Here is a 22662-nt window from a genome sequence, read left to right as displayed (position 1 = left end):
ATACATTGTAATATATTGTAATATAATGCAATATATTTTGTCCCACCGGTATATCATCCTTTATCCACTATCCATAATTAGGACAGCGATGCTTGTGCCTGTTTAACGTGAGTTTTGTATCACACGGTGGAAAAAGCAATGATTGTACAGAAGGCCGGCAGTGAGCGAGAACAGAGCGGTGTTCTCATGGCAGCACGACGGGTAAAAATGGCCAAGGACAGTAAATAAGGAGGAGTGTTGGGAGCAGTACCTGGAAGCAGTACCCAGAGCTGTGATCCAGGCTTGGAAAATCCCGGCCAAGAACGGGAAAGGGCTCTTCCTGGTAATGGCAAAGTAGATCGACGGCAGGAAAATGGCGCCATGGATAATCAGGCCCACGATGACGGTGACCATGTACATCCCCAGCTGACGAGCAACAAGTTCCAGGTCTTTGATGGCGATGATTTTCCCACAGATGAGGCAGGCGATACCAAAAGGAGAATACCTAGAGACACAAGATCACATGTATATGGGTATCCATTTGTCAGCTTTCAAGCTCCTCAAAGAGTCTTTGGTGGCCATTGCCTCCTAGCAGGGATAGACCATCCTAGACATATCAGCTGCACATAGTGGGAGTCCATAGTGAGAAGGACGGCATGAACAGGTGCAATGTGTCACAGGGATTGTATGGATTCATCATTGAGTTAATGAGATTTCTATGTTTAGCCAAAGTGCCACTAAATATAATGTGTGAATGCAGGGAGGTAATGCGTCTTATCATAGTGGCTACAATAAATAGCAGGGCTTGCTCTTCCATATCTGACTTTGCTAGGGTTGGGGCGGCATTAATTCCTGTTCTGACAGCAGGTCTGAAATGGATCAAAGCAGCAAAATAATTATTATCAAATATGTTTCAAACTTTAGGTATCTGAACAATTTTGAAAAAATACAGGCCTGGTCGGGTACCCTGCAGCAGCTAGTCTGGAGCCATAGGAAGCCTTGTGGACGCCAGAGGAGGCTGCTGGTCCTATTTCTCTGTAAGCTCACTAAATGGAATGTATTCCATTCCCTGTGTCCCTGTGCCCAAAATAAATGAATAAGTGTAGCAGCGGAAGTATCGGAGCTAAAACATCAGAGCTTTTAACCACATCGCACAAAGAATCAGAAGCTCTTAATTAAAAGAAGGAGCCAGTGACAAACTGGGAGTTCATTGTTCTTCTAAAACTCTTCTACAAACAGGTCTATTCATAAGGACTGACCAGAAAAGACGTGAGGAGGAAGCTGATTGGAGGACCCTATTTACCCTTCCTCTGTGAGCATGGCCAGAATCCACCTGTAACAGTTTCAAGATTCCACCGGAATGTTCCTTGTTTCTCTGTGGTTTTCACAGAAACGGAGAAAAGACTAGCGAGAAACAAACAGGAAGTTGTGCGTATGTTACTCACTGCTCATGTCGGTTACATTCTTTTGTCTCTCCAGAGAATAGGCCACAAAGGACTGTTCTTACTGAGACAACACAAAACATTTGGCAGCTACATTCTCACTTCTGACTGATTTATTTCGAGCTTAGAATTCACATGTTGTCTCGGGCGATACCCTCTTGGGATTAATTATTGTGCATACTGTATAAAAACATTCTTATAATCTTTGCATTTTAAAGCAGTATTATTGGGGGCAGGAAGATGGGGTTATCGGCTGTTTTTGTTAATTAGAACCCCGGATTCTGCCATGTGGTTATGTGGAAGGGATGAAATGAAGGAACTGCGTGAGATGGGAACGTCAGAGAAAGGGAGCAGAAATCCAACACAATCCAACATACCACATTATCATAGTCACGAGCTTCATAACTATCTCATTCAGGATGCTGAAGAACTCAACCATTAGCCTGGCCTGGTCCCCCATCTTCCCCATGGCAACACCGAAGGCAATGAAGAAGCCAATCACCCCTGTGGACAGATTAATAGAAATGGTCGGTTCAATATCCGGTTTATATTCCGAGCACTTGGAACTTCAACATTTGGTCAATCATTCAAACAGCTCCACTGCCACGTTTATGTGGAGTTATAGTAGTCAGCGCTATTCATGTGACAAGAGGATGTATAAAGTATCCCAGAGGTGTACATCAAGCTAATTAAGCAGGCTAAAATTGGCTGGGACATAAGACTATAACAGAGCTCAGGATGCTGCTGCCAGCAGGGCGGCGAACTCCGTTAGGATTCCCACCCGCTCAGAACGCGGTGGTTAGTGTTCTTGTTTTCGTCATGTTTCTCTAACTTTGTGGAAAAGAGCAGACTGGGGGGTGGGGGGAGGGGGAATCGTAATTTTTCTTGCAATTCTGCCTCTGATTTATTCCATAAAGTTTAATTCAAGTAAAACTCATCATTTTTGTCAGCAGTCGGGGCTTTGGTAAACGGAGAATATATTTTCACGGTCGGTGGCCCAGAGCCGTAAACTCCATGAAGTCACTTTACATGGCGTTCACCTAACTCAACAGCACGTTAAGACAGTGTATCTTCCAAGGACAAGAACATAACGCCCTCATGCTTTCTCCCGTAAAGAACATAACGTTCATTATCTGACATGCAAATGGGGTGTTATCATAACCTGGATATTCTCTAAAGTCTGTTAAGGTTACCGCAGGGACTTCGTGCTGCGTTACTTAGGTCAGACCTAAACGTGACATTACTCACACCCAGACCCTGAAATAATAGGGCTTCTTGTTTGGTCTGGGTGGCACTACCACCACAGTTAGGTAGGATTCAACTAACATAGCAATATTCCCGCTCTGTTCTTTTACAACTTATTTCAAGGTCTGGGTCGGTGTAAGGCTGTCACACTTAACGTCACGTCATTGGAAGAGAACGCAATAACATGACTTTAAGCCTAGGCTACTGAGATGTAGAACGCACGTTGTGTTTTGCATATACAGTAGCTAGCTTTGAGGACACCATGCTAACTCTGGGAACCTAACATCCATTCTTGTTTTAGGTAACATCATGTAACGAGCTCTGGGGATCTTGGCCCTCATCTCTCGTAAGGTTTCACACTATAATATTAACAAGTATATTATAGTTCAATTAAACTTTGTGTGCCGATCAAAACTGTTTGATGGATCATGCACCCAACTCAGTTGCATTGCAGCAAAGAATTTCAAATATACACCAGAAAAAATGTCTGCATTTAGTATATGTGTATATGTATATATATATATATATATATATATATATATATATATATATATATATATATATATACACAGAAAAGAACATATAGCACTCCTATAGAAACAATAAGGTCAGGTGCTTGCTCCATACGCATAACACAAACAATACCGCGATCCCCACCAAGATGGAAATCACACAGCAGCACTCAGAAACAGGTAACCAAATAAGTGTATTAAAACACAAACAAAGCACACATGCTCCAACGTTTCAGTCCCAGCAAGAGGATAGAGGATAGAGGTATCTGTACCGTGTCAGCCGAGCTTAATAATCAAAAACGAATAAACGATAACGAAATGCTTTAATTAGTGCGAGCTCTGATGCACTGTTTATAAGTAAAACCCTTACACAAATTAAAGCATTTCATTAGCCACAATTTCTCATGTTCTTGTGTTCGTGATCACACAGTATTTCAACTTGTCACAACTTAAAATTGAGTATATTCGTACGCAATGAAGAAAGCGCCGGATCTTATTTAAGAAGTCAGAGGGATACACTGGCTTTAAATGATCATTGTATCACAAGGCAGCGACACGCTAATATTGTTGCACAGCATGGCAGTGTGTGATTCATTACCGATATGCAAACAATACAAAGCACAATAGTTACAGAGGGGCAGCTCGATCGGTAATAGATCGGCTGGGTGGAAGGTCTCATACCCAAGACATTCATCCCATCTTTATACTCCAGCTTCTTTTTGATTTCTTCCGTAACTTCGGCTGCAGTGTCGTTCATCAGCGCAAAGACAGACTCCGTCACATTGGAAGGTTCATCAGTGGGAGATTCAACAGCTACCTTCTTCGTAACCGTCTGGATCTACAGGAAGGGAACGGATAGTGTTAGAGGCATCGTTACAGGGAAGCCACAATCAGGAAAGCCCTCTGACTTTCAGTAACCGGGCACATCTGTCAAACACTTCGTGGTTATTTATTTATAAAATATTTTACCAGGAAGTAATACAATGAGAGTTACCTCTTGTTTTCAAGTATGTCCTGGGCATAGAGTTAAGACAAATAATACATGGTTACAAATATGGCTGCTATAAACACAGGACAGGTCAGTGAAAACATCCTGATAGTAAGCGAACTGAAGCTCGGTGCAGGGGGGGTTAGCTTAATATTATTGGGGCTGAAACACGTAAGGAATTCTCAACAAACTAAACCTAAAGTCCCCCTTGCCCCTCTACATATGTCGGACCCAAAAACTGAGATAAGGGTTAAGAAGAGTTTTTTTCTCATTCGATGACAGATTTGTGTATTTATATATATGAAACCAAAGGAATTACAGGAGGTTGGATGGCTGAACAGCTGCTCCACTTGCTCTGGGATGCAGAGCTAAAAAGCAGACCTGCTAGAGACACAATAAACACATTTACTGATAAAGAAAACATCTATATCCCGCTGAGAAGGGTTCTTTTGAAACCTTTCCGGAAGAAAGATATTGCTCCTCAGAACAAATCGTCATGGGGAATCATATTGTTTATGTATGTGCAGTAAAAGGCATCACAACCTGTAGTTTAAGTGTGATGGTGCTAAGGGCTGAAGGGTACACTGCCACTACTATTTTACTTACAGCCTCGTAGTAACACTCCTGTTTAACTGACAACTTTCTATGCCAGTTCTGCTTTCCAAGCATAAATATTGTATAAATCTTTCTAAAAGATGGTCAGAGTCCCCTTTCCACAAATACAAACAAACACAGTGGCAGTAGTTTTTAAGCCACTTTGAGCAAACATCACGACAACAGAGTATTTATTTCCAAACCCAAAAGGCTGTTAGACCTCTCTCCCACCCCTCCCCTCTCCTTTCTCTCCCCTCCCTCTCCCCTCTCACCTTTCCCCTTCCCCACTCATTTCCCCTTCCCCCTCCTCCTCTGCCTCCCCTCTCCCTTTCCTCCTCCTCCTTTCTCTCCCCTCCCTCTTCCCTCCCACCTCCCTCCCACCTTTCCCCCTCTCCCCTTCCCCCTCCTCCTTTCTCTCCCCTCCCACCTTTCCCCCTCCTCTCTCCTCTTCCCCCTCCTCCTCTCTCCCCTCCCTCTCCCCTCCCTCCCACCTTTCCCCTTCTACCCCCTCTACCTCCCCTCTCCCCTTCCCCCCTCCTCCTTTCTCTCCCCTCCCTCTCCCCTCCCTCCCACCTTTCCCCTTCCACCCCCTCTCCCTCCCCTCTCCCCTTCCCCCCATCTCCTTTTTCTTCCCTCCCACCTTTCCCCTTCCCCCCTCTTCCTCTCACTCCCCTCCCTCTCACCTCCCCCCTCTCACCTTCCCCCTCTTCCCTTCCCCCCCCTCCTCTCTCTCCCCTCCCTCCGACCTCCCACCCCCTCCCCCCTCAGAGTGATGGCTACAGCTATGAGAATACATAGAGCAGAAACCTTCTTACCTGCTGGAAACAAGCTTGGACCAGGTTATCAGGAAAGAGATTCCGGATGAGGTCGAGGAAAGCATCCAGACTGGAGACCTCGTCATTCTCCTGCCCTCTTCCCAGCTGCTTCCTGAGTTTGGGATCCCCAGGATGAATGGCCAAAACCAAGATAACCCCCAAAACAGCAGCAATGATGGTAGTGGCCATGTAATAAACCATGGCTCTCGTCCCCAGCCGGCCACTAGACTTAGCATCCAAGCCGGACAGTCCTGGGGAACGGAGAGAGGAGAGACTGCAGTACTCAGCTGGCGTTTGTGGGTGCACCTTTTTTACCATCCCACTGTATGATCACTGGGAGAGACGGATGGGCTAGCACCCCTATTTTTAATTATTGGGGATAGCCCAAATCTGTGTGAGTGACCACTGCTGTTCAGCTGTATCCCACCCTTTTCACTTGGCACAGTGTTTCCATTTGGGTCAATAAATGGAAACAGAAGCACTTTAATACGTATGAATGAATGCAGAAGTCACTGAAAATATATATTCTTCGTATTATTGCTGTTTGACACTATACACTGTTCTTTCTTGTTCTATACCATACTGGGCACTTCTATCTGAGGACCAGCGCCATGGAGCACGGTTATAATATCTGTTCTGTTTGAAGGTTTTGGACGATCCGTGAGTTTTCCGGGCTGCAGGACTTTCACATTGAGGTTATTTAATACACCTAGAGTTGTCACCCTTTGATTCTTCATTTCTATGTATGTGAAGTGAATTACTGTAATTAATCTCATTAATCTCATTACCACTGTGGGGCTAAGCGCTTCAATTTGTATAATATCCTGTTCCTGTTTGGGATAATTTGCTGCAAAATGTTCCCAGCATTATACTGCGCACCATGATCATTATCAGTGTATGGAGATACTCAACATCATTATACGGTGCGGCGTGTTCATTATCAGTGTATAGAGGTACACAGCATCATTATACAGTGCAGCGTGATCATTATCAGTGTAAAGTGATTCCCACGTACTAAAGGGTCAATCACGGTTAGGATTAGCAGGTTGATCGATTTCCCCTCTGTTTGTGTTTATAGTGATACTTAGTACCATCATACCATACCATCAGCATGTTCATTATCAGGAGGGGCGATTTGTTAACGCAGTCCTGCCATGCTGCTTTAACCCTTTCATCAGTGTCAGGACATGCATGTGATGTGTGTGCTGAGTACGTGCACTGACCACCTCCTGCCTGGGACCTGCACCCCCGGTCACTCTTACCTGTGATTAAACTGGAGATGATTAAAGGAAGTATCAACATCTTCAGCATCCTCATGAGAATGTCTCCGGGAAAGCCGATCACCATGACGATGTCCGGGTGGATGGGAGACGCCATGCGCAGGAGACTCCCACACACTGATCCCATTATAACACCTGTGAGCAAGGAGAGCATGTCAGTGTGTCAGTGAGCGTGTCAGTGAGCGTGTCAGTGTGTCAGAGCTCGGACTTTAACATAAGGGAAAGACAGAGGCTGAAACATCATTGGAAAGGGTCTTTATTGTAGGCCCCTGTGAATAGGTGTTACATGAGGGGCCTAGCTCTTTCCCAGCCACTCTGGGTAAATTCATGCTTTGAGAACAGAACAGGACAAGCCTTCCTTTGTGTTACATTTTGGTTTTCATGGATCCAGTCCCAGAGATACATTTATCCTCACAATGGGAGTGGAAGATGAAGGGGCCTATTCTAGCAGCTTCGATGTTATCACCGCAATATCGAACGGTTTGGCATGACCCTGCCTCACGCTCTGACGTTTGCGTTATCACGATATTCAGAAAGAGTTATCGCAAGTCACAAACCGTGAGGTAGGAGCATGTCAAACCGCTCGGGATAGCAGTGTCCTTATCTCAGCCTTTTTCTAAGGTCTGCTGCTGCAATCTGCCCGCAGTCTGTAAGAGCTGCACACAGAGAGCTGCATCTCCCTGCACAGAGACAGCAACAACTCCCTGCACACAGAGAGCTGCATCTCCCTGCACAGAGACAGCAACAACTCCCTGCACAGAGAGAGCTGCATCTCCCTGCACACAGAGAGCTGCATCTCCCTGCACAGAGACAGCAACAACTCCCTGCACACAGAGAGCTGCATCTCCCTGCACAGAGACAGCAACAACTCCCTGCACACAGAGAGCTGCATCTCCCTGCACAGAGACAGCAACAACTCCCTGCACAGAGAGAGCAGCAACTCCCTGCACAGCTTACAGGCAATCTTCCTGCACAGAGAGAGCTGCATCTCCCTGCACAGAGAGAGCTGCATCTCCCTGCACAGAGAGAGAGCTGCATCGCCCTACACAGAGACAGCAACAACTCCCTGCACACAGAGAGCTGTATCTCCCTGCACAGCTTACATGCAATCTCCCTGCACAGAGAGAGCTGCATCTCACTGCACAGAGAGAGCTGCCTCTCCCTGCACAGCTCTTACAGGCAATCTCCCTGCACAGAGAGAGCTGCATCTCCCTGCACAGCCCTTACAGGCGATCTCCCTGCACAGAGAGAGCAGCATCTCCCTGCACAGCTCTTACAGGCAATCTCCCTGCACAGAGAGAGCTGCATCTCCCTGCACAGCCCTTACAGGCGATCTCCCTGCACAGAGAGAGCTGCATCTCCCTGCACAGAGAGAGCAGCAACTCCCTGCACAGAGAGAGCTGCATCTCCCTGCACAGAGAGAGCTGAATCTCCCTGCACAGCTTACAGGCGATCTCCCTGCACAGAGAGAGCTCCATCTCCCTGCACAGCCCTTACAGGCGATCTCCCTGCACAGCTCTTACAGGCGATCTCCCTGCACAGCTCTTACAGGCGATCTCCTTGCACAGCTCCTACAGGCGATCTCCCTGCACACCTCTTACAGGCGATCTCCCTGCACAGCCCTTACAGGCGATCTCCCTGCACAGCTCTTACAGGCGATCTCCCTGCACAGCTCTTACAGGCGATCTCACTGCACAGCCCTTACAGGCGATCTCCCTGCACAGCTCTTACAGGCGATCTCCCTGCACAGCTCTTACAGGCGATCTCCCTGCACAGCCCTTACAGGCGATCTCCCTGCACAGCCCTTACAGGCGATCTCCCTGCACAGCCCTTACAGGCGATCTCCCTGCACAGCCCTTACAGGCGATCTCCCTGCACAGCCCTTACACGCGATCTCTCTGCACAGCTCTTACAGGCGATCTCCCTGCACAGCTCTTACAGGCGATCGCCCTGCACAGCCCTTACAGGCGATCTCCCTGCACAGCTCTTACAGGCGATCGCCCTGCACAGCCCTTACAGGCGATCTCCCTGCACAGCTCTTACAGGCGATCTCCCTGCACAGCTCTTACAGGCGATCTCCCTGCACAGCTCTTACAGGCGATCGCCCTGCACAGCCCTTACAGGCGATCTCCCTGCACACCTCTTACAGGCGATCTCCCTGCACAGCCCTTACAGGCGATCTCCCTGCACAGCCCTTACAGGCGATCTCCCTGCACAGCTCTTACAGGCGATCTCCCTGCACAGCTCTTACAGGTGATCTCCCTGCACAGCTCTTACAGGCGATCTCCCTGCACAGCTCTTACAGGCGATCTCCCTGCACAGCTCTTACAGGCGATCTCCCTGCACAGCCCTTACAGGCGATCTCCCTGCACAGCCCTTACAGGCGATCTCCCTGCACAGCCCTTACAGGCGATCTCTCTGCACAGCTCTTACAGGCGATCGCCCTGCACAGCCCTTACAGGCGATCTCCCTGCACAGCCCTTACAGGCGATCTCCCTGCACAGCTCCTACAGGCGATCTCCCTGCACAGCCCTTACAGGCGATCGCCCTGCACAGCCCTTACAGGCGATCTCCCTGCACAGCCCTTACAGGCGATCTCCCTGCACAGCCCTTACAGGCGATCTCCCTGCACAGCCCTTACAGGCGATCTCCCTGCACAGCTCTTACAGGCGATCTTCCTGCACAGCTCTTACAGGCGATCTCCCTGCACAGCCCTTACAGGCGATCTCCCTGCACAGCTCTTACAGGCGATCTCCCTGCACAGCTCTTACAGGCGATCTCCCTGCACAGCCCTTACAGGCGATCTCCCTGCACAGCTCTTACAGGCGATCTCCCTGCACAGCTCTTACAGGCGATCTCCCTGCACAGCCCTTACAGGCGATCTCCCTGCACAGCCCTTACAGGCGATCTCCCTGCACAGCCCTTACAGGCGATCTCCCTGCACAGCCCTTACAGGCGATCTCCCTGCACAGCCCTTACAGGCGATCTCCCTGCACAGCCCTTACAGGCGATCTCCCTGCACAGAGAGCTGCATCTCCCTGCACAGCCCTTACAGGCGATCTCCCTGCACAGCTCTTACAGGCGATCTCCCTGCACAGCTCTTACAGGCGATCTCCCTGCACAGCTCTTACAGGCGATCTCCCTGCACAGCCCTTACAGGCGATCTCCCTGCACAGCCCTTACAGGCGATCTCCCTGCACAGCCCTTACAGGCGATCTCCCTGCACAGCCCTTACAGGCGATCTCCCTGCACAGCCCTTACAGGCGATCTCCCTGCACAGCTCTTACAGGCGATCTCCCTGCACAGCTCTTACAGATGATCTCCCTGCACAGCCCTTACAGGCGATCTCCCTGCACAGCTCTTACAGGCGATCTCCCTGCACAGCTCTTACAGGCGATCTCCCTGCACAGCCCTTACAGGCGATCTCCCTGCACAGCTCTTACAGGCGATCTCCCTGCACAGCTCTTACAGGCGATCTCCCTGCACAGCCCTTACAGGCGATCTCCCTGCACAGCTCTTACAGGCGATCTCCCTGCACAGCTCTTACAGGCGATCTCCCTGCACAGCCCTTACAGGCGATCTCCCTGCACAGCTCTTACAGGCGATCTCCCTGCACAGAGAGCTGCATCTCCCTGCACAGCCCTTACAGGCGATCTCCCTGCACAGCCCTTACAGGCGATCTCCCTGCACAGCTCCTACAGGCGATCTCCCTGCACAGCCCTTACAGGCGATCTCCCTGCACAGCTCTTACAGGCGATCTCCCTGCACAGCCCTTACAGGCGATCTCCCTGCACAGCCCTTACAGGCGATCTCCCTGCACAGCTCTTACAGGTGATCTCCCTGCACAGCTCTTACAGGCGATCTCCCTGCACAGCTCTTACAGGCGATCTTCCTGCACAGCTCTTACAGGCGATCTCCCTGCACAGCTCTTACAGGCGATCTCCCTGCACAGCCCTTACAGGTGATCTCCCTGCAGAGCTCTTACAGGTGATCTCCCTGCACAGCCCTTACAGGCGATCTCCCTGCACAGCCCTTACAGGCGATCTCCCTGCACAGCTCTTACAGGTGATCTCCCTGCACAGCTCTTACAGGCGATCTCCCTGCACAGCTCTTACAGGCGATCTCCCTGCACAGCCCTTACAGGCGATCTCCCTGCACAGCCCTTACAGGCGATTTCCCTGCACAGCTCTTACAGGCGATCTTCCTGCACAGCTCTTACAGGCGATCTCCCTGCACAGCTCTTACAGGCGATCTCCCTGCACAGCCCTTACAGGTGATCTCCCTGCAGAGCTCTTACAGGTGATCTCCCTGCACAGCCCTTACAGGCGATCTCCCTGCACAGCCCTTACAGGCGATCTCCCTGCACAGCCCTTACAGGCGATCTCCCTGCACAGCTCTTACAGGTGATCTCCCTGCAGAGCTCTTACAGGCGATCTCCCTGCACAGCTCTTACAGGCGATCTCCCTGCACAGCCCTTACAGGCGATCTCCCTGCACAGCTCTTACAGGCGATCTCCCTGCACAGCCCTTACAGGCGATCTCCCTGCACAGCTCTTACAGGTGATCTCCCTGCACAGCTCCTACAGGCGATCTCCCTGCACAGCTCTTACAGGTGATCTCCCTGCACAGCTCTTACAGGCGATCTCCCTGCACAGCTCTTACAGGCGATCTCCCTGCACAGCTCTTACAGGCGATCTCCCTGCACAGCCCTTACAGGCGATCTCCCTGCACAGCCCTTACAGGCGATCTCCCTGCACAGCCCTTACAGGCGATCTCTCTGCACAGCTCTTACAGGCGATCGCCCTGCACAGCCCTTACAGGCGATCTCCCTGCACAGCCCTTACAGGCGATCTCCCTGCACAGCTCCTACAGGCGATCTCCCTGCACAGCCCTTACAGGCGATCGCCCTGCACAGCCCTTACAGGCGATCTCCCTGCACAGCCCTTACAGGCGATCTCCCTGCACAGCCCTTACAGGCGATCTCCCTGCACAGCCCTTACAGGCGATCTCCCTGCACAGCTCTTACAGGCGATCTTCCTGCACAGCTCTTACAGGCGATCTCCCTGCACAGCCCTTACAGGCGATCTCCCTGCACAGCTCTTACAGGCGATCTCCCTGCACAGCTCTTACAGGCGATCTCCCTGCACAGCCCTTACAGGCGATCTCCCTGCACAGCTCTTACAGGCGATCTCCCTGCACAGCTCTTACAGGCGATCTCCCTGCACAGCCCTTACAGGCGATCTCCCTGCACAGCCCTTACAGGCGATCTCCCTGCACAGCCCTTACAGGCGATCTCCCTGCACAGCCCTTACAGGCGATCTCCCTGCACAGCCCTTACAGGCGATCTCCCTGCACAGCCCTTACAGGCGATCTCCCTGCACAGAGAGCTGCATCTCCCTGCACAGCCCTTACAGGCGATCTCCCTGCACAGCCCTTACAGGTGATCTCCCTGCACAGCTCTTACAGGCGATCTCCCTGCACAGCTCTTACAGGCGATCTCCCTGCACAGCTCTTACAGGCGATCTCCCTGCACAGCCCTTACAGGCGATCTCCCTGCACAGCCCTTACAGGCGATCTCCCTGCACAGCCCTTACAGGCGATCTCCCTGCACAGCCCTTACAGGCGATCTCCCTGCACAGCCCTTACAGGCGATCTCCCTGCACAGCTCTTACAGGCGATCTCCCTGCACAGCTCTTACAGATGATCTCCCTGCACAGCCCTTACAGGCGATCTCCCTGCACAGCTCTTACAGGCGATCTCCCTGCACAGCTCTTACAGGCGATCTCCCTGCACAGCCCTTACAGGCGATCTCCCTGCACAGCTCTTACAGGCGATCTCCCTGCACAGCTCTTACAGGCGATCTCCCTGCACAGCCCTTACAGGCGATCTCCCTGCACAGCTCTTACAGGCGATCTCCCTGCACAGCTCTTACAGGCGATCTCCCTGCACAGCCCTTACAGGCGATCTCCCTGCACAGCTCTTACAGGCGATCTCCCTGCACAGAGAGCTGCATCTCCCTGCACAGCCCTTACAGGCGATCTCCCTGCACAGCCCTTACAGGCGATCTCCCTGCACAGCTCCTACAGGCGATCTCCCTGCACAGCCCTTACAGGCGATCTCCCTGCACAGCTCTTACAGGCGATCTCCCTGCACAGCCCTTACAGGCGATCTCCCTGCACAGCCCTTACAGGCGATCTCCCTGCACAGCTCTTACAGGTGATCTCCCTGCACAGCTCTTACAGGCGATCTCCCTGCACAGCTCTTACAGGCGATCTTCCTGCACAGCTCTTACAGGCGATCTCCCTGCACAGCTCTTACAGGCGATCTCCCTGCACAGCCCTTACAGGCGATCTCCCTGCACAGCCCTTACAGGCGATCTCCCTGCACAGCCCTTACAGGTGATCTCCCTGCAGAGCTCTTACAGGTGATCTCCCTGCACAGCTCTTACAGGCGATCTCCCTGCACAGCCCTTACAGGCGATCTCCCTGCACAGCTCTTACAGGCGATCTCCCTGCACAGCTCTTACAGGCGATCTCCCTGCACAGCCCTTACAGGCGATCTCCCTGCACAGCTCTTACAGGCGATCTCCCTGCACAGAGAGCTGCATCTCCCTGCACAGCCCTTACAGGCGATCTCCCTGCACAGCCCTTACAGGCGATCTCCCTGCACAGCTCCTACAGGCGATCTCCCTGCACAGCCCTTACAGGCGATCTCCCTGCACAGCTCTTACAGGCGATCTCCCTGCACAGCCCTTACAGGCGATCTCCCTGCACAGCCCTTACAGGCGATCTCCCTGCACAGCTCTTACAGGTGATCTCCCTGCACAGCTCTTACAGGCGATCTCCCTGCACAGCTCTTACAGGCGATCTTCCTGCACAGCTCTTACAGGCGATCTCCCTGCACAGCTCTTACAGGCGATCTCCCTGCACAGCCCTTACAGGTGATCTCCCTGCAGAGCTCTTACAGGTGATCTCCCTGCACAGCCCTTACAGGCGATCTCCCTGCACAGCCCTTACAGGCGATCTCCCTGCACAGCTCTTACAGGTGATCTCCCTGCACAGCTCTTACAGGCGATCTCCCTGCACAGCTCTTACAGGCGATCTCCCTGCACAGCCCTTACAGGCGATCTCCCTGCACAGCCCTTACAGGCGATCTCCCTGCACAGCCCTTACAGGCGATCTCCCTGCACAGCTCTTACAGGCGATCTTCCTGCACAGCCCTTACAGGCGATCTTCCTGCACAGCTCTTACAGGCGATCTCCCTGCACAGCCCTTACAGGTGATCTCCCTGCAGAGCTCTTACAGGTGATCTCCCTGCACAGCCCTTACAGGCGATCTCCCTGCACAGCCCTTACAGGCGATCTCCCTGCACAGCCCTTACAGGCGATCTCCCTGCACAGCTCTTACAGGTGATCTCCCTGCAGAGCTCTTACAGGCGATCTCCCTGCACAGCTCTTACAGGCGATCTCCCTGCACAGCCCTTACAGGCGATCTCCCTGCACAGCTCTTACAGGCGATCTCCCTGCACAGCCCTTACAGGCGATCTCCCTGCACAGCTCTTACAGGTGATCTCCCTGCACAGCTCTTACAGGCGATCTCCCTGCACAGCCCTTACAGGCGATCTCCCTGCACAGCTCTTACAGGCGATCTCCCTGCACAGCCCTTACAGGCGATCTCCCTGCTCAGCTCTTACAGGCGATCTCCCTGCACAGCTCTTACAGGTGATCTCCCTGCACAGCCCTTACAGGCGATCTCCCTGCAGAGCTCTTACAGGCGATCTCCCTGCACAGCTCTTACAGGCGATCTCCCTGCACAGCCCTTACAGGTGATCTCCCTGCAGAGCTCTTACAGGCGATCTCCCTGCACAGCCCTTACAGGTGATCTCCCTGCACAGCCCTTACAGGCGATCTCCCTGCACAGCTCTTACAGGTGATCTCCCTGCACAGCTCTTACAGGCGATCTCCCTGCACAGCCCTTACAGGCGATCTCCCTGCACAGCCCTTACAGGCGATCTCCCTGCACAGCCCTTACACGCGATCTCCCTGCACAGCTCTTACAGGTGATCTCCCTGCACAGCTCTTACAGGCGATCTCCCTGCACAGCTCTTACAGGTGATCTCCCTGCACAGCCCTTACAGGCGATCTCCCTGCACAGCCCTTACAGGCGATCTCCCTGCACAGCTCTTACAGGCGATTTCCCTGCACAGCTCTTACAGGCGATCTCCCTGCACAGCTCTTACAGGTGATCTCCCTGCACAGCTCTTACAGGCGATCTCCCTGCACAGCCCTTACAGGCGATCTCCCTGCACAGCTCTTACAGGCGATCTCCCTGCACAGCTCTTACAGGCGATCTCCCTGCACAGCCCTTACAGGCGATCTCCCTGCACAGCTCTCACAGGCGATCTCCCTGCACAGCTCTTACAGGCGATCTCCCTGCACAGCTCTTACAGGCGATCTCCCTGCACAGCTCTTACAGGTGATCTCCCTGCACAGCTCTTACAGGCGATCTCCCTGCACAGCCCTTACAGGCGATCTCCCTGCACAGCTCTTACAGGCGATCTCCCTGCACAGCTCTTACAGGCGATCTCCCTGCACAGCTCTTACAGGCGATCTCCCTGCACAGCCCTTACAGGCGATCTCCCTGCACAGCTCTTACAGGCGATCTCCCTGCACAGCCCTTACAGGCGATCTCCCTGCACAGCTCTTACAGGCGATCTCCCTGCACAGCTCTTACAGGCGATCTCCCTGCACAGCCCTTACAGGCGATCTCCCTGCACAGCTCTCACAGGCGATCTCCCTGCACAGCCCTTACAGGCGATCTCCCTGCACAGCTCTTACAGGCGATCTCCCTGCACAGCTCTTACAGGCGATCTCCCTGCACAGCTCTTACAGGCGATCTCCCTGCACAGCTCTTACAGGCGATCGCCCTGCACAGCCCTTACAGGCGATCTCCCTGCACAGCTCTTACAGGCGATCTCCCTGCACAGCTCTTACAGGCGATCTCCCTGCACAGCCCTTACAGGCGATCTCCCTGCACAGCCCTTACAGGCGATCTCCCTGCACAGCCCTTACAGGCGATCTGCCTGCACAGCTCTTACAGGCGATCTCCCTGCACAGCTCTTACAGGCGATCTCCCTGCACAGCTCTTACAGGCGATCTCCCTGCACAGAGAGCTGCATCTCCCTGCACAGCTCTTACAGGCGATCTCCCTGCACAGCTCTTACAGGCGATCTCCCTGCACAGCCCTTACAGGCGATCTCCCTGCAGAGCTCTTACAGGCGATCTCCCTGCACAGCCCTTACAGGCGATCTCCCTGCACAGCTCTTACAGGCGATCTCCCTGCAGAGCTCTTACAGGCGATCTCCCTGCACAGCCCTTACAGGCGATCTCCCTGCACAGCCCTTACAGGCGATCTCCCTGCAGAGCTCTTACAGGCGATCTCCCTGCACAGCCCTTACAGGCGATCTCCCTGCACAGCTCTTACAGGTGATCTCCCTGCACAGCCCTTACAGGTGATCTCCCTGCACAGCCCTTACAGGTGATCTCCCTGCAGAGCTCTTACAGGCGATCTCCCTGCACAGCTCTTACAGGCGATCTCCCTGCACAGCTCTTACAGGCGATCGCATGGTTTATATTTTGAGATTTTTATTCAGAGTATTGTAGCAGGTGGTCAGCCTTCATTTCTGCCCTGCTGTCCATACTTATACAGCTAACTGCATAAAGGTTAAGACTAGCCCTATACATTCACTGATCAAGGAGTGTAATGCTTATATCCAACGAAGTGGCTATTACACAGGCTTGACAAGTGGGCAAGAGGATACACATAGCATTGGTATAGTACCACAGTCATTGCACTCACACTATCCTCTTTTCTATTAAGATAGGATACTGGTTACATATCCTGCTGCATCCATATCGTTTTAATTCGCTGTTTCACGGGCCTTACTTGAATTACACCATTTTGTATATTAGAGTTATGTATATTTTATATATAAGAGTTATGTACTCATTAATAAAGTGTGTTTTAAATTGATAATTTTTCACTCACTGCATACATTAACCCACTAGTGTCCCTGTGATCCAGAGGTGACGAGTGCGCTCCATGGGGTTCTTTTTCCTCTGTTGTTCTACCCTGCCCTGCGGTCCCCCTGCTGCTTCCTGTGTTACAGGGCCCGGTATTGAGTGCTGGTATCTCCGCAAAGTTTAAATGTCCTGGTCACGTGACGCAGAAGATTTAAATAATGCAGAGAGATAACGGCACCCCATAGCGGGGACTGTGATTCCAGAAGCAGGGGGTCCCCAGGGCTAAAATTAACTCGGTCCAACTCCGAGGGACCCCCAGCTTCAATACTGTTATTAAAATAAAATAAAAACAGCTTCATTACTTTAGCGGCTAGCCACTAAGGTAATGAGGGGGTTAAACCATAGTACCTGGTTTGGTAGGAGTGGAGGGGGTGGGTGAAGGGGGGGGTAGTTGGTTGGTTAGGCCTACCGGGAAGGTTGCGGGAGGGGTTGAACCCTTCATTACCTTCGCGGTTACTACCGCAAAGGTAATGAAGGGGTTAACTCCTCCCGCTACCCACCCTAGAGGCCTTACCACCCACCCGGGCATCTACCCCCTTCACCCACCCCCTCTAACCCCAATAAACATTAAAATACAATCCAACAACCAATACTATCCAATACACACAATATTGCCAGCGTGGTTACCGGTGCCCTACATGGGGCAAAGATAACCCCAATAGCCCTTTCTTTGCCACTGGGGCTATCTTTGATCCCATTGAGGGTATAGATAACCACACTGGCAATCAATGGGTCTATTGATTAGTATTAGTTGTTGTATTCTATTTGAATGTTTATTGGCGGTAGAGGGGGTGGGTGAAGGTGGTGTTTGACCTGTGGTGGGTGTTTAGGCCTTCCGGGTGGGTAGCGGGAGGGGTTAACCCCTTCATTATCTTAGTGGTAGTAACCGTTAAGGTAATGAAGGGTTTAACTCCTCCTGCAACCCTCCCGGTAGGCCTAAACACCCACCCACCCACATTCATATATACTTCTACTATCTGAAATGGGCAGGTTTTCTCTCCGAAATGACTGTATTTCCGATGTTTTGCTGGATGTCCAGCGCTCCTGTTCCAATAGCCACACAAGGTCAGGTTACTTAATGGAACAGCTACCCAACAATTAGTGCTCGTGTGACGTGCACAGCCTACCAGGGAAGGATCATTGTTACTGTGTAACAGTGAGGCTCATTTAACAACTTGGGCCCGGGGATATTGTGACACATATCCCTGTACCAGCACAGACAGGGTTAACTTTACTCTGGACTTACCAAATACTGTGAGGGAGAGCAGGAGGTTCCCCAGGATTTTGTCGCACACTCTGAGGCATGGCGATCTGGGGCGCACATCCTCTGAAGGCAATTGGCTTTCATGCATGCGCACCTCCACCTGCTTGGGCGTGGTGTTGGCACTACGGAGGAATGAGTAACAGAAGAGTTATGATCGCATCAAATCCCACACAGAGATATTACTTTAGTCATCTGTTTAATCCTAGAAATGCTCAGTGACATCTTGATATTGAAATGAATCTGATCTCCATACTGCGTGCTCTTAGCAACGCATGTTGGGGAATGGAAGATGGAAGATGTTACAGAGTTTGCCTAATGGAGGTTTAATCATGTTTACCAGTGAGATGGTAATGGGTTGAGAGTACATTAGTAGCATGGTGACTGTGTACACTAACGTTCTTAGTAATATATTTTTGTATGTATATCCTGGACGATATAGACCCCTAATTCCAGGCCTCCTGCACCCCTACTTACAGCCCCCCACAACCCTACTTCCAGGCCCCCCACACCCTTCCTTCTACCCCCTCACTCCTACTTCTAACCCCCCCTGCACCGCTACTTCCAGGCCTCCCACACCCCTACTTCCACCCCCCTTCATTGCTACTTCCACCCCCCCCCTCATCCCTACTTCCACCCTCTTCATCCCTACTTCCACCCCCCCTCATCCCAACTTCCACCCCCCATTGCATCCCTAATTCCACCCCCCCTCACACCTACTTCTAGCCCCCCCACACACTCCTACTTCAACCCCCCCTCACCCCTACTTCTATCCCCCCCTGCACCCCTACTTCCAGGCCCCCCACACCCCTACTTGCTCCCCCCCCTCACTCACACTTCTAGCCCCCCCTGCACCCCTACTTCCAGGCCCCCCACACCCCTACTTCCAGGACCCCTCACACCCCTACTTCTAGCACCCCTACACTTCTACTTCCAGAATCCCTTACACCCTTACTTCTACCCCCCCCCCCCTCACCAATACTTCTAGTTCCCCCCCTCACCCCTACTTCCAGGCCCCCCACTCCCCTTCTTCCACCCCCACCCCCTCACCCATACTTCTAGCCCCCCTACACCCCTAATTCCAGAACACCCAACAACCCTACTTCCACCCTTCATCCCTACTTCCAACCCCCCTTGCACCCCTACTTCCAGCCCCATGTTAGAAAGAGCTATTCTATAAAACGTCATACCAGATGGAGCCTCACCCAAATGGGCGGCAAAGTGCCGTCCAGCACTGTAAGGGTGTGTTATGAGATAGCACTGCTTAGTAAATATGGAACAATATTCCCATTGCGTTGCACTGGGATGGTGGAACTCTTAGCTCGGGTTACTGTATGTATGTATGTCTATTCATGTAGCCCGCACAGCGTACTCAGCGCTGTACAAAAGGCAGTACAGGGAATTATAATACAATAAGTGCCACAGTCAGACAATAGGAAAGGAAATCCCTGCCCCGGAGAGCTTACACTCTAAGTGGTACTGGCTGCTGCAGCAGTGAGGCGGTTATTCATGTCAAATGAAGAAAATATATTCTACAATGAATATGAATAAGTAACAATGACGCTTTTAGAAACGCAACGTGCTGCTTTGCGTTTGCTTATGAGATATCAGGTAATAACAACGGGGAAAGGCACAGGTAAACAGATCCGTCCTTACACACAAATATGCATTTTTATCATCGTCCCGCTGAAGATGTCAAATAAATCTTTTTGTTTATATGCAGAAAAAAAACCCTCACTAGCTGCTCTGATTTACACAGAAACACAGAGGAGCAGAACGCACGGACTGTCTGTCAGTCAGCAGCAGTGTGACTTATTCAGCTTAATTTCATTTGTATGCGCTGAACATCTGTCAAACATTTCATCTATTTCCATGGAAACAGAAAAATCCGCACGGTTTTCCGTCAGACATTTACAGCTTCTGTTAGCGGTGATATTTATAGGAAGATGGGACATTATGCTGACGGTGCACAGATTGCCAGCTCTTCAGACAAACTACAAGGAGCACAGTTCTAATTTAGGAACAAGCACGGCCCCTCCAAGCAGGCGATCTTGGTGTGGCTCAGAATGACAGGATTTAGGGCTGCCCCTGAAGGAGCTTCTCGGAAGCCGAGCTCTGCATGAGGAAGCATTTGCTCGTTATAGATCTAGATTAATTACAGATGGGGCATGTATTCATTTTCATCCAAGAGAAAGCAGCCTGGAGGCACATGACCGCCGGGGATAGGCTCTCCCCCCCCCCCCTTTACCTTGGTCCCTGGTGTGCTCTGGCCCCCGCCTCCCCCTCACCGTATCTGGGGGAAACATGGGGGAGGGGGGGTTCAAATCCTGTGCAGGTGCGGGAAATCTGGCCCGTGCCCGGAAGGTTCTCAGTCTGGGGTTGCGTGTCGGCTCCAGGCTGCGGCCTGTCCCACATGGGTTGCTGGCTGCGGCTGAGGTAGCATTGGCGCCTCGTGGGGGCTGGCAGGGCAATCTGTCCCCACCCGGAGGCGGGGGAGGTTCTGGAGCGGTGCGTGCGTGCCCCAAGTGGGGGAGGGGGGGGGACTGATGCCTCACTTGTGCCCTCACTGGGTTGGGGGGCATGACACCCCACTGGTGCCCCCACCATGATGGGATGAGGAGGGTTGAAACTCCACTTGTGCCCCCTCGGGGATGGGGGAGCAGAGACCGTTCTGGTACCCCCTGGGAGGGGGGAGTGCAGAGTCCCCCATTTATTTCTCCTCTAGAGGGGCGGCACCCTGCCTTTACCACCACTGCAATGGGGTAGCGGGTTTAGATACCCGATTTATACCCCCACTGGGAGGGGAAGACTGCGTATATACCCCTCTGTGTTGGGGGGCGGGGCAAGGTCCCCATGTATACCCCACAGAATTGGGTGCAGAGACCTCACATATCCCATGGGGTTGGGGTGGGGGTCTGAGCCCCCATTTATTCGGTGGGGCACTTCATTTGACCATGTGGCAAATTGGGGGCAGGTTCGGCACCCTTCTATCAGGGAGGCAGCGGTGCCGGTGGAGCTTATGTGTTAGATACTTTTTGCTGCCAGGTTACAGGGGTTAACATGGAGATGGTTAGGGGGAGCCAGGGGATCACAGGGAGGGTGACAGAGGAACCAGCCAATTTAAGTTAATGGGTTCAGTCTCAGCCGGAGGAGGAAGTTGTACATTTCGTTACGATTAAGAGGAGTTTGGGGGTCTCTGAGCTGGTTGGTAAGGTTGCACCAGACAATTTCCCGGCCTGCAGCCATCGATCTGACCTCGGAAGCTAAGCAGAGTGAGGCTTGGTTAGATCGCCGGGTTGGGAGACCGCCGGGGAATTCCTGGTGCTGTAGGTTTTTTTGAAAGGCTGAGTTAAACTCGGTCACCTATGGAAGGTGGAGAGGTTATATGGGTGTAAAAGGGGGGTCACCAGTACTCGCGCCTGAGGCTGTAGTGGCCTGCGGCAGGGGTTCTGGGCCCCAGCCTGATTGGCGATGGCAGATTTGCCTGGGCCGGGCTGCACCTGCCTCAGTTAGTGTGGTAGGGGTGAGCTGCCTGGCGGTGGGGAGGTGGTGAAGTCTCTAATGGTGGCTATGTGGACACATACTGTAGGTTCATCACCAGCATGGGGGGGGGGGGGTGGTATTTAGCAGCTGAGGTAGATATGTGGGGGTGGGAGGTAGGTGGTGAAGTAGTGTGGCTGTGAGGATACATCGGGCTTTGGCAGAGTCTAGCAGGACAGGAGGAGGGGACGAGCTGTGGATCACAGAGCTGGTTAGCAGGTGGCACCAGACAAGTTGTGGTGAAAGCGAATTTCAATCTCAGCCAGAGGAAGAGGAAATTAGTGCACCTGGGAATTTAAGGGGGCTTATAGTGGTGTCAAAAGGGGTGTGCGGTCAACAGTACCCCCGCTTGGGGGGGTGGTGGGTGCTGGGGAGATGGGGCCACACCTTGTTGGCGGTGGTCAGTGTGACGGGAGGGGTAACCAGGCTCTATAATAAAGGTCAAGACCATTTTGGTTACCCCTGCTCTGTTTATAAGGGTCCAAGAGAGTTAGCTCTTGGGCCCAGTAACATTGTATGATCACATTATGCTGTCTGTAATAAAAAAAAATTGTGTTTTTCCCTTTCCGGGCATGCAATCAAGCAGGGATTGCTAGGGGATGAGTTTCAAGGGGGGTTTGCGGAGGAACCGTTGACAGAATGTGCCAAGGAGGTTGGGGTCTGGAGTTGTTGGTTCCCCTATAAATGTACCCGGAAATCATGTCTGATACTCGGATACATGTAGGCACATTGTCCCGGCAATATCTCCCCTGGAAAATGCAAGCGCGACTCACCATTAGGGTACACTGCTTCAGCACAGCTCAGAAAGGAGAATGGGGCACAGGGATAAAACGTATTCCTGTAGCCGAGGGATTCCCTAGGTTAAGGGGGGTACCCCAGCTAGTGCCAAGGGGACCCACAACCAGTATAGGGTTCGTTGGTGCCCC

At 52.1% G+C, this 22662-nt stretch overlaps 1 protein-coding gene across 2 annotated transcripts in view; it reads right to left on the bottom strand.

Annotated features, from left to right (window-relative positions):
- Positions 1–22662, bottom strand: part of SLC1A2 (solute carrier family 1 member 2) — a 111027-nt gene that overhangs the window by 17554 nt on the left and 70811 nt on the right. For both annotated transcript variants that reach the window (XM_075567567.1, XM_075567566.1), the window contains exons 2-7: positions 18182–18321; positions 6838–6990; positions 5576–5826; positions 3860–4016; positions 1799–1925; positions 251–484 (exon numbers count right to left, since the gene is read on the bottom strand). In XM_075567567.1, coding sequence (XP_075423682.1) covers positions 251–484; positions 1799–1925; positions 3860–4016; positions 5576–5826; positions 6838–6990; positions 18182–18321 — 1062 coding nt within the window. The remainder of the gene's footprint in view (positions 1–250; positions 485–1798; positions 1926–3859; positions 4017–5575; positions 5827–6837; positions 6991–18181; positions 18322–22662) is intronic.

This window comes from Ascaphus truei, chromosome 12 (genome assembly GCF_040206685.1).
Source record: "Ascaphus truei isolate aAscTru1 chromosome 12, aAscTru1.hap1, whole genome shotgun sequence".
NCBI classification, from domain to species: domain Eukaryota; kingdom Metazoa; phylum Chordata; class Amphibia; order Anura; family Ascaphidae; genus Ascaphus; species Ascaphus truei.
This window is presented reverse-complemented; position numbering and strand designations above follow the sequence as displayed.